Source organism: Leopardus geoffroyi, chromosome B4 (genome assembly GCF_018350155.1).
Source record: "Leopardus geoffroyi isolate Oge1 chromosome B4, O.geoffroyi_Oge1_pat1.0, whole genome shotgun sequence".
In the NCBI taxonomy this organism is placed as follows: Eukaryota; Metazoa; Chordata; class Mammalia; order Carnivora; family Felidae; genus Leopardus; species Leopardus geoffroyi.
The window spans coordinates 45,005,129-45,017,639 of NC_059341.1; the positions used below are offsets into that span (position 1 = coordinate 45,005,129).

Here is a 12,511-nt window from a genome sequence, read left to right on the forward strand (position 1 = left end):
ACAATACCAGGGGCATGCTTACTAAAAGAAATAATGAAAGACCAAGTCTATCAGAAAGACGTTGAAGGGAACTGAAAATCACGAGTGGAAACTATGGTCATTAGAAATTAAAATACACACACACATGTGCGTGTAAAAGCCTAAATTTTTAATAATTTGTCATGCTGAGAACTCATTTAGTTCCTACAGAAACACAAATATATTGTGAAATATCTTATTTACAAAATTTACTGTGAAAATAAGGAATAAGGGCAGAATAAAAGATGTGTTTAACTTGGGGTGCTGACTTTACTCTTGTAACCCTTTAGGCATTATTGATTATACCAAAAATATTTAAATTTTAATAATTTCTGGGGGGTTGGTGATAAATGTAAAAAATCCAGAACCTTCTGTAAACAACTTCTATAGGCACCAAAAAATCAAGTCCCATTAGGTATGGAAGTAATAAAGGTAACACGTAATTGCCTTTAATGGATGAAACTCTGGCTGCATGAAAGAACTTCTGCCATAGGATGTCCTACCATAACAATTCTTTATGATCTTAAAGTGAATAAAAATACGTACCCTTCTGGAAAAAAGAACAAAAACAAAACAAACAAACAAACAAAAAAAACCACTCTCCATGCAGGCTTTGATATGTTTTATTGGAGCAAAATCTCAACAAAAAGTTGCTTTCATTTACAGAATTTAATATGTGTGAGGACTATCTAAACCACTTGGACCCAAGTGAGAAGAACCATTAAGCCTGTTTATGTATTTTCTTATTTTCAGTGGGCATACAAAACAAGAGTTTCACATTTATAAAAATCCCAATATTGTAAGTGACAAACCCATCCCTTAATTAAATATAAAAACAGCTTTTAAAAAAACATACAACTTAGATTGGTTTAATCTTGAAATGTAATCCAATAAGACTAAAAACTAAACATTTCAGGTCCTGTACCAAGTAGTAAAATACTCGAAGGCCTTCAGGATCCCTAAAATTTAAAAAGGTAAAAGTTACTTTTTTGTTCCTAAAATGAAACATACCATTTTGTAAGTTAATTCCTAAAACAAAATAAAAAACACAACAAAGGAATCCAGGAGAAAGGAAGGATTTGCTGCAACTAAAATGAACATACTGAATAATTTTCATTCCCTTTCTCTATCTTTTCTACAAAAAATAGAAATCTTATTCACCAGTATTCATTTCATACTCAAGTATTTATTTTCTTATCAAAGTAAGAACTATACATAGCAAAAATGTATAAAGCAGATATAATTATAAAGATAGAAAAAATAATACTCATAATACTATAAAATGTCACTCCTTATAGAAAAACTATGAATATTTTGGCATTTCTCTATTTTCATAACTAAAAGCATTCCCTGGCCCTTTTTGATTAAAAAAATTTTTTAAATGTTTATTTTTGAGAGAGAGAGAGAGAGAGAGAGAAGCAGAATGCGAGCGGGGGAGTGGCAGGGAGAGGGAGACACAGAATCTGAAGCAGGCTCCAGGCTCTGAGCTGTCAGCACAGGGCCCGACTTGGGGCCTCAATTCATGAGCCAGGAGATCATGACCTGAGCCAAAGTCAGATGCTTAACCGAATAAGCCACCCAGGGACCCCTGTTCCTTGTACCCTTTTTAACGTTGTTTTCCATTACATGAAAAATAATTCGCAAATGATTTCTAATTAACAATTCTCTTTTTGTTAAACAGTTGGATTTTTCCCCAATTATAAGTAAGACTCCAATGACCATTTTTATGACTAATAAAGCAATTTTCATTATTTGACAGTATTTCCCTAAAATAGATGCTCAGAAATGGAATTACTAAGTCAAAGATGAATTTAAAATGCTAGCACCTTTTGATGCACAATTATCAAACTGCTTTCCAAAAAACACTGTACCAATTTAAAATCCCACTTAGGATATGAACGCCAGCCACATCCTCACCACTGTGGGGAAATAAAGGTGATAGTTTAGAAGTATCTGGTCGGTCTTTATTGTACCTAATAGTTACTATACATTCATTCCTTTCTCCTTTCCTCTAACATGTATTTACCAAGCACCTATCCTGTGCCAGGCACTGTGTTAACTCTGGAGAAAGAGCAAGGTTCTCATGGAGTTTATATTCAAGCCAGAAAAGCAAATAAATAAGTTATTACAATTTAGGGTGATAGGACAAAATACTAAGAAAACATTCTGAGGGGTAAAGAGAGAAAAGTAACTCCAAGTAGAGACATTTTTCAGACAAAAACAACAGTATGTCCTACAAAGGCCCAGAGGAAACAAACTTGGAAAGACAGAGGAAGCTAAAACCATCCTTAAGTTACAATGACTTTTTTCAAATTCTTATAAATATTAAATTCAAAGATGAGGATGATGTGATAATGAATGATATAATCCAATAAGGATTTCTTTTAAACTCTGTAAAAAGATACCCAGATTTTTACCAAAAATAGCTATTACAACGTGGTCATTATTGTACACAGTTGTCAGATTAACATTCTTTTGATAATCACAAAAATACGCTGCTAACCACTTTGATAGCAAGCCTTTAATGACATAAAAATTAGAATTACATCTGCATAATAAACTGATAGGATGCCACCAAAATAATCTTAGAAAACTGGCTACTGTTCTAAAATGAGCCTCTCTAATTAATTACGTCAATTTAGTCAAAATACTTTAACATACTCACTTTGACTGATTTACATCAATAAGAGAACCTATTTTTGATGTGGTAAAAGAAATGTGTTCATCTCCAATTACAATTTCAAGTTCCTGAAAAAAACAAAATAGATTCATGTAGTTAATATAAAACTCCATCTCAGAAGCGTCTGTATTCTTGTTACCTAGAGGTCCCAATTGTAGCTGCGAGTTTTCTAGCAGTCATAGAGGAGAAAAAAAAAGAAAAGGAAAAGGAACTTGACCTGTTAGACATAAACTATGTCTGTAAAATAAAAACCTCATCGAATGCTCAGGAGTCCCCAATATTAGGATCAACCAAGAATTGCTTTCCAGAGATCTCATAAAGAAAACACTATAAATATGAATGACACATGAACATTTCTTATGTCCGTAAAAACTAAAGAAATAACTTTGAAGCACAATGTCGTAAAAATAATAATATGGGTAAAAACCTATTTTTAATAAATAAATATAAGCACACTTAACCATTCTACCAGAAATGCAGAGTATTAACAGCACCACTTTGGGATCTACTGTGTATGAGGCCCTGCTGCTAGGGACTTTAAAACATACTCTGTAATCCCTAAAATACCCTTATCAGGGTATTTGACAAATGCAAAATACAAGATTCATAAAGCATAGGGAAAAACATCAACATTTACAACCACTAATAAGTGATAGTACTCATATTTGAATCCTGGGCTGTTAACACTGAAAGACTCACACTTGTTTGACTTCACAAAACATTTAAAATTAAGCACTACTAAAACAAATACAACATACTGTAGACATTCTCAGTGTGCCATAATTACTGGATAAGTTTTTCTCTATATTTTATCTGCAAATCTAAAACCAATGATCAAGAGACTATGTCTGTAGTGATTTATCAGGTTAAATAACAAATGCCATTAAAGACAATCTCAGCTATATGTCTGATCAAAAGACCTAATTACACACAGTTTATGGCACACACAACATGGAGAATTACCTAAGGCTCTCAATCAATCATAAAATCTTTGACTTAAAGATCCAATGGATGATCTCTGGAACATGCTTAACCCTCCCCACTAACCAAAACATAAACACATCATCAAGTGGGTACATAAAATGCTGGGTTCTCCCAGAGTCTAAAAGAGATAAAAGGTTTACTGCTGTTGTCTGTGTTTTAGTACAAATGTACCCATTGCATAAAGCAAACTGAGATTTAAATTTATTTTTTAAAAGTGTTTCAATGCATAAAATAAATACTGTTAACTATTACCTTTGCTTTCCTAAATAATGTTTCTTTAAACAGAAGAGCTAAGTGACTGCTATAGAATGTCAGCATCTATTCGATTTCTCCACATTTTCTTCTAGAAGAAAGTAATATAAAGTCAAAGAAGGTGACATAAAGTATAATTCTTAGGAACATAAAAAAGTGAAATTAAGTGTTTCTTTCTCCAGGAATTGTATCTCATGTCTTCAAGAGTTGAAAAGACCCAATCAAACTATCTTTTTACAGAGTGAAATGAAACCTTCAAAGTTCTTCACAAGCCCTCTGAGAAACATTAATTACTCTAAAGGGAATATGAGGCAAAAGCAATGGTCAGTTCAAACAAAGACACCAATCAAATCCCTCTCCTGGGCATAAGGATGCAAACAAGGGTTCTCAAAGTTATAAAAATGAAGAAAGTAAATTTTACAGTCAATAAGAATCCTGTCTTGAATTTAACAAACACTGGACTTATTCCTAATAGAAGTAATACACAATAGAAAGTATTCATAATAGCGTGAAAACATCATAGCTTTAACTGGGGAGGCTAGAGAGAGGACTGGTCAGAAAGAGGTCTAAATCTTGAGCTACGCATTGACTCCTTTACTACTCAGAGGTAGCACAGGAAATGAGCCTAAGTGAAATAAAATTAAACAGGATTTACCGGGTGCCTACTAAATGGAAAACCAAAGAACCAATGGTCTATTCTAAATAAATAAGGAGAAACGTAACAATGAATTATATTACCAACTTTTAATACATATGCCATTTAAAGAACCACTAAACACCAACCTGTCGGCCAACTCTGTCAGGGGGAGGCCACAAAGCATCATCTTCTTTTGTAATTTCACTGTCGTCAATGATTCTCTTCAGTTCTTCCATTACACTCTTGTGTACATAAGCCTGAAAATAAGTTCCAGTAAAAATTTCATGTCTATTTCTTCCCCCAACTCAGAATGAAATAATCATACAATGTTACAAACACTAAATATTCAAAGGGAGTATCAGGGAAGAATCGAATGCTGATTCCAAAATTACAAGGTGAGAGAGAATCACTCATCCATAGGATTCTTCTTCATTCTCTTGCCCTTTCCTTGAATATACATTTGTCTCCAAATTTAAAAAAAAAAAAAAAAAAAAAAAAAAAGGTACTTTACACTAGCCTCCTTTTAAAACCCTGGATTCTGACTTCATAACATGGGACTCAATTACCTGAATGGTTAATGGTGATAAGGGAAAATCTATAAGGTGAACAGAGGCAAATACAAGTAGACACCACAGCTACTGTTCTGAACTTTTTCTTATCCCTAACTTTTGAGCCTTTTATTTAAATTCACACTGTGTTTAGCACCTGGGTAGCTCAGGTCATGATCTCAGGAGTTCATGAGTTTGAACCCCGCACCAGGCTCTCTGCTGCTAGGGCAGAGCCCACTTTGGATCCTCTTTCTCCCCCTCTCTCTCTGCTCCTCCTCTGCTTGGTTTCTTTCTCTCTCTCACTCTCTCTCTCTCTCTCTATCCAATAAATGAATAAAAACTTAAAAAAAAATAAAATGCATACTGTGTTTAAATATTGACTATCAATTACTTTTAAATAGTGAATGTGACATAAAGACAAAATGAACTAAATCATATGTTCAAAGGTGGGTCTACAATTTAATATATTCAGATTGCTTCTTTTGATGTTACACATGCTACAGTTATATCTAATTTAAATAGAATCCCTTTTCAATCTATAAAGTGGCTTCTTTATAGTAATATAGCCTTAGATGTAGTTTTGTAAATTCAAAAAAGATCTGAAGAAAATGGTCTAAATGTAAAAAATTAGACATTCAAAAAGAACTTACCTCCTTTCTGATCATGACGTCATTTTTGTAATTGCTGTTGTTGGCATATCTAAGCTTTCCTGTGGGGAGTGGAAAAAAATTCAATCTATAACAGCAAAAACTGCTAAAAAAAAAATAAAGAAAGAAATGACACTGTAAGCAATTTTGAAGGTAAAGACCATTTTATACTACCACTTTTTTTATTAATAGTTTCTGCCTTTTTAGCATAAGAGCAATGCTAGATCTGTATTTGCTGGTAAAAAAAAGAAGTTAGCTAAAGCTGAAGCTAGTCATTTTCAAATACTCCATACCTTCAACAGAATTTTTAAGTATTCAACATAATTTTTAAATATTTCATGCCTTTGGGGCACCTGGGCGGCTCTGTCAGTTAAGCGTCCAACTTCAGCTCAGGTCATGATCTCATGGTTCATGAGTTCAAGCCCCGCGTCGGGCTCTGTGCTGACAGCTTGGAGCCAGGAGCCTGCTTCAGATTCTGTGTCTCCCTCTCTCTCTGCCCCGACCCCACTCATGCCCTGTCTCTCTCTCTCTCTCTCTTAAAAATAAATAAACATTAAAAAATTTTTTTTCAATAAATAAATAAATATTTCATGCCTTCAATATAATTGGAGGGCCTTTTTTTAAAGTTTATTTATTTATTGGGGGCGGGGGAGCACAAGCTGGGGAGGGGCCGAGAGAGAGAATCCCAAGCTGATAGCACAGAGCCCAATGTGGACTCAGTCCCACGAACCACAAGATCATGACCTGAGCCCAGATCAAGGGTCCGACACTTAACCAACTGAGGCACCCAGGCGTCCTTTAGGAGAGTTACTTTTAAGGCTCATTGGCTTAAGCTATTATCATGAACTAGACAGGGAATCTGAAAAAGGAACTAACATTTCTTTTAAAGCCTATGTTTTATGTCTTCATTGGTCCTAAGTGATTTACCCAGAGCATTTAATCTAATCGGTACTTCATCTATTCATGGTTGAGAAAACAAGAGTTCAGTTATTTGCCCAGGGACACAAAGATTCGGATCTGGATCCACCTTCTTTCAATACTCACGCTTTCCCTACTACTCCAAAATGTTCTCTATACAATATGGCAATGCTAATATTTTAGCTCTGTCACTAGGATGCATATGCTATGTAATGCTTCTAGATAAAAAGTAGGCCAGTTTGTTAGCTGACCTATAGTTAATTTTAATCCATCGTTGACTTTTGTATGCATGCTTCTCCTTATGGCTGTAGTCAGTTGCTCAGGGACAGATGTAATATGGTCCTGATCTCTGATGTTACCCTAATGAGGTGATCCCCTCACTACTGAAGGAAGTATGTGGAATGGTGTGATAGCAGATTACTGGATGAGAACCACCGTCCTGGCATGAAATTTCCCTGATAATATCAGACTGTTTAATTTACGTGACTGGCTAAACAGGATATAGGCAAGCTGAAAGCTGTTCACAGGCAAAGACACTAAGAAGATTATCACCTAAAAAAAGAATAGATGGAACATTCAGGTAAATTTGGCTCCTTGGCTAAATTGAGAAGAGACATGGGGAGAACAAGGGAGAATAAAGTGATTACAGTTTTTAAATTGCATGGCTGTAGTTACCTTGAGTTCTTCCTTCAACGTCTGATTCTCTTCCTCTGTCCTAATATACGAGCCTTCTCTACTTTTTCTTTTCTTTTTTTAAAGTAGGCTCCACGCCCAGCGTAAAGCCCAACACGGGGTTTAAACTCACACGACCCTGAGATCAAGACCTAAGCTGTGATCAAGAGTCAAACACTTAACTGACCCACGAGCCCCTTCTCGACTCTTTCACTCCCACAGAACTTTGCCCAAAACATATCGCACCACTTAATATCCACGCTGTTTTATGGCTAGTTTCATGTCTGTGTCGCCCACCAAGACATAACTCCTTCATGGAAATTAAAGAGTCTTATTCATTACTGTATCCTCAATTTTTGTATTTACTTGTTGCCCAGCACATAATACGCATTCAAAGAAGGAAAATCCTATGCGGGTGGACTGCCCAGGTTGCCAGAAGAGTTCAGTATACAGTAACACTTCTCTCTAGAGAGAATCGGGGCTGTCAAAAGATAGACTATGTTGCACCTACACGGCAGCAGACCGTTCACCCTTTGCTCATGCTGTTTTCAGCAGTCTGAATGGTTTTCTCCCTCACAGGCCCAGAACATCCTATTCTCATTTAAAGACTCATTTGGGTGAGTCCATCCCATTGGGTGGGTGAGTCCAGCCATTTGGGTGGCTCCATCGGTTAAGCTTCCGACTTCAGCTCAGGTCATGATCTCTCAGCTTGTGGGTTCGAGACCCGCATGGGCCTCTGTGCTGACAGCTCACAGCCTGGAGCCTGCTTCGGATTCTGTGTCTCCCTCTCTCTCTGCCCCTCCCCTACTCATCCCCTGTCTTTCTCTCGTTGTCTCTCTCAAAAATAAATAAATGTTAAAAAACTAAAAAAAAAAAAAAAAAAAAAAAAAAAAAACTCATCTTGAGAGAGGGCTTCAGCTGCCTCCATTGTGACCTCAAACTTTTTAGTTAGGTTCCTCCTTCCAGCTTGTCTCTCGGCTCCTGCGGAAGACCCTAAGGGCAAAGTGTCTCCTAATGGGAACCAAAACTACCCCCTCAAGCAACAAGGACTGCCCGGAGCCAGCAAGACCTCACCTGGGATTGAAATCCAAGACAATGATCAATTTAAAATTCAAGGTCCACCGGCACAGAACCCACCCATCTTTGCCCCACGTTTTCCTTACATAAACCTGGAAGTATTTTTGGCATTTTAGAGACGTCTTTGAGAAGCTAGTCCGCTGTCTTCCGGTGCTGGCCTCTCTGAAATAAACTTTCTTGTTTCACCATCAGTAGATTCTCTACCTTTGGATTTGTCAACGAGCCTCCGATTTGGTCTGTTTGGGAACCCGGGAGACAAGTGCTCCTGTAGCCCTGCGCACCAGCTGCAATTTCAACTGTTACCTTCTCTAGGAAGCTTTCCTTGACGTCTCCTACACGTAGCCCTCACCATCCCCCTCTTTTGTATTCTTAACGCATCCTATGGCAAACAACTGTATTTAAGCACCCTAAACACATCATTACATTCATTTTTCTACACCGAAGAGCTCCCCTCTTCTGAGCAGGTCCTTTTCCTACACACGTGGCTTGAGAGGCAGGGCCTGAATGAATACAATGGTTGAACCAGGAGTCCGAAAATTAACTGGTCACCGGAAGACCTTCAGCATCCCTTGGACCCCGGCACGATGGGATGTTCTTCAAAATGTTCAGGTATGACGTCAAGTACACGAGATGCCTTTTCAGGTCCCTTCCGGTGCGCTGGATGCAGGATTCTGCTTACCCCCAAGTTTTCGGTATCTGGCAGGGTTCGATTTTTCTGAATTAATTTACACCGATCACTTTTCTTTTCTTCACGGAACCAATGTACGCCTCGGATAGACTTTCGTTCGTGTGTATTTCGGCTCTAGTGGCCCCAGCCCCCACCGCAGGCTCGCCAGCCCACCGCGGACGGCTCAGCCCACCCCGCCCCCTCCGCGTCCTCTGCGCTCCGCTTCCCCCAGCCGCGCAGCGCGCTCGGCGGCGGCGCCGCTCCCCTGCTCACCGTCTGGCCGAAACTCGAACTCCAGGAACTCGTGTCCAAACTTGCCCTTGTGCCCTACGTAGTAGCGCAGGTAGAAATCGCTGGCCATAGCCATTTTCGTCCCCCTGAAGCCCGCCCGAGGCCTGGCCGACTTGCCGCCCGGCGCCTGGTAGTGACGTCATCGCCCAGGGTAAAAGCGTCGCGGCGGGCGTGCCTTTCTGGTCCCCGGTGACCGGAGGAAAGCGGGAAGGCGGGTTCTCCCGGGAGAGACTCGGAGGCGCTGGGGAGACTTGAACTTGGTTTCGCAAGGTGGGAAGAACATTTTTTTTTTTTTTTTTTTTTTTTTTTTTGCAAAATTAAGTAGATCGTGTGCTACACGCAAAACACAGAAGTGTGAAAATGTCATAGTATTTTTTTATGGGCTGAGAATTCAGGTTTGCAAGTCGCTTTTACTTTTCGGGTCTCTAATTCTCGCGGCACCCTGCCCTCAGGAGGCGGGTGTGGCATGAATTCGCCTTTCACTGGTGGAGTGAGGAAAGATAAAGCCAGAATCCGAATGGTTGACCTGGACTACAACCCTTTCCTGCAGTTAGATTCCTAACCGGAGATTTCCCCCTTTGCACCACGGTTGCTAGCTAGCTGACAGCTAGAAGCCTATCAAACAAGAGGTATGAAATTTGAAAGACACATTGAAACTAAAGATCCCTGAAGTCACGGTATAAAAGAGTTCCTTTTAATAGTAAAACGTGTACCATTCAGCAAGGGTTAATCTTTAGTAGCCTGTGGAGTTTTGGCAATTTGACTGAAGATCAAATGGTTTAGCCCACGTTTCTTACCAGAAAAGAATTACATTGGGGAGGGGAAAGAATGCTCCAGTGTGGAATGGGTTTTGAAGGAGGTGAAAAGACATGGGGAACGTTTACGGAGTCTACTTTTCAAATATTATTGATCACCCTGTTTTTACCAACCGAGTAATTCTGCTGGGTGACCTTTAACCCTCAGCAGTATTTAAAATAAAGAGTGGCAGTCAGAAGACCTGCGATTCATTCCCATCACTTATGCTCTACTAACCTTGGTTGCTTAGTCACTGTCCAAACCTGTTTGTTCACCAACTGAATGAATATCCTATGATCAACTTTGTCAATCTTTGTTGAGAAGATCAAATGAGATAATACATAGATAATAAGCTTTAAAATTTATAAAAACAAGGGTGTCTGCGTGGCTCAGTGGGTTAAGCATCGGACTTCAGCTCAGGTCATGATCTCACGGTTCATGAGTTCGAGCCCCACGTGGGGCTCTGTGCTGACAGCTCAGAGCCTGGAGCCTGTTTCAGATTCTGTGTCTCCCTTTCTGTCTGTCCCTCACCCGCTTGTCTTCTCTCTCTCTCTCTCTCTCTCTCTCAAAAATAAATAAACAATAATTTTTTTTTAGTTTATAAAAACATACAGGCATTTCTTATGTGCCAGAAATGGACAGACACTGGTAATAATGATAGAGCCCTTTACAAGTTTAGTCTAGAAAAGAAAGCAAACATCTAGTCACGTATTAGCACAAGGAAGCAAATATTACAAGAATATTTTTAGCTCTTTTGAGGAAGATACAGTCACAGCTACAAAGGAGTTTTGGACTTGCCCGCTCCTGTTCCCAGCTCACTGCTGTTAGGTCTCTTCAAGGAACCAGTCATGAAGAAGCCGCACCACAGCCATGGCTTTTAAAGACACCATAAAGACACCGGTGGAACCAGAGGTGGCAATTCACTGAATTAGAATTATTATAACCAGACGCAACTTAAAATCTTTGGAGAAGGTATATGCTGACTTGATCAGAGATGCAAAAGGAAAGAATCTCAAAGTGAAAGGACCATTTCAGATGCCTGCTAGATTCACCACAAGAAAAACTCCTTGTGGTGAAGGTTCTAAGACTCAGGATCATTTTCAGATGAGGATCTACAAATGACTCATTGATTTGCACAGTCCTTTTGAGATTGTTAAACAAGATTACTTCCAAGAGTATTGAGCCAAGAGTTGAGGGTGAACTCACCACTGCAGATGCTTAAATCAACGTTTTTAATAACTTGATTATCAGTTGTTAAAAAAAAAAGAAAAAGAAAGCAAATTTTTAAATGCTGGTAGGACAGCAGAAGAAGCAAGCCACTTTATTGGGGAATAGGGGAAATTGAAGAAAGGGAAGTATCAAGGAAGGCTGTGTAGATGTACGATCTGAATTGGACCTTGTTGGGTAAGTTCAGTGTATGGTCAAAGGGAGGGAAAGCATTCAGGGCAGAAAATAGCCTGAACAAAGGCACAGTGGTATGAAAGTGCGTGATTCTGGAAAGCCAAACACTTCACTATAGTTAGAACATAAAGTTCAGGGGCGCCTGGGTGGCTCAGTCGGTTAAGCGTCCGACTTCAGCTCAGGTCACAATCTCACAGTCCGTGGGTTCGAACCCCGAGTCGGGCTCTGGGCTGATGGCTCAGAGCCTGGAGCCTGCTTCCGATTCTGTTTCTCCCTCTCTCTCGGCCCCTCCCCCGTTCATGCTCTGTCTCTGTCTCAAAAATAAATAAACGTTAAAAACAAATTATAAAAAAAAAAATTAAAAAAAAAAAAACATAAAGTTCATACAAGTGGAATGACTAGAAAGGCAGACTGGGCCAGATTATGTTGAGTCTATATTAACACTTATATAACTGTCAATGTAGAAATCCATATTAACCATTGTATAAATGTTAATATAGAAAAGTTATTCAGTTCCTATTATTTGCTGCCATTATGGAAAATATACAAGAGACATAAAGCACTATCCCTTAACACTAAGGTGACTGACTGTTTTGGTTTGCCCAGGACTAAGGAGTTTCCTGCGACGTGGGACTTTTCAGTTGTAAAGCCTGCAAAGACCCAGGCAAACCGAGATCAGTTGGTCACTGTACTTACTACAAAAATAACCCATAGAAATCTGACCACGTATTCCATAGTATCTCTGAAAATATAGGCCATAATCCATTTGGGTTGTTTGTTTGTTTGTTTGTTGTGCCGGGAGCCTCATTCAATATATTTAGATTCCCCAGTACATATCCATCAGATTTTTGGCTCACATGCCAATGTTCATCTTCATGCTTACGTAAGAGAGCTACCGGTTCCAGAACTATGACTATGCCAATA

The 12,511-nt window shown here is 38.9% G+C and overlaps 1 protein-coding gene and 1 long non-coding RNA gene across 3 annotated transcripts in view; one reads left to right on the plus strand and one right to left on the minus strand.

Moving 5' to 3' along the window:
- Positions 1–625: 625 nt before the first annotated feature.
- On the minus strand, positions 626–9,544 carry LOC123590284 (protein mago nashi homolog 2). Of its 2 annotated transcripts, none has more exons than XM_045463267.1 (5): positions 9,374–9,544; positions 5,770–5,872; positions 4,718–4,828; positions 2,684–2,766; positions 626–977 (listed from the first exon to the last, which is right to left on the minus strand). In XM_045463267.1, the coding sequence occupies exons 1-5, from the start codon at positions 9,532–9,534 to the stop codon at positions 878–880; spliced, it is 558 nt and encodes a 185-aa protein (XP_045319223.1). In that variant the 5' UTR covers positions 9,535–9,544; the 3' UTR covers positions 626–877. The 2 variants fall into 2 exon arrangements, with proteins under 2 accessions (XP_045319223.1, XP_045319224.1); XM_045463268.1 differs by having other exon boundaries at positions 5,770–5,828; positions 9,374–9,541.
- The window catches only part of LOC123590285, a 28,993-nt gene continuing 25,413 nt past the window's right edge, over positions 8,932–12,511 (plus strand). Inside the window, exon 1 of the long non-coding RNA XR_006708702.1 lies at positions 8,932–9,042. This is a non-coding gene — a long non-coding RNA (uncharacterized LOC123590285). The remainder of the gene's footprint in view (positions 9,043–12,511) is intronic.

Bases quoted from the DNA above. Each gene is read 5' to 3' on its own strand.
- LOC123590284 (XM_045463267.1), bottom strand. From the start codon at position 9,534: ATGACGTCACTACCAGGCGCCGGGCGGCAAGTCGGCCAGGCCTCGGGC. The intron at 5,873-9,373 runs GTGAGCAGGGGA...TTTTTTTTTTAG, and splicing joins GTTCGAGTTTCGGCCAGACG to CAGTTTTTGCTGTTATAGAT. The intron at 4,829-5,769 runs GTAAGTTCTTTT...ACTTATTTTCAG, and splicing joins ACGTCATGATCAGAAAGGAG to GCTTATGTACACAAGAGTGT.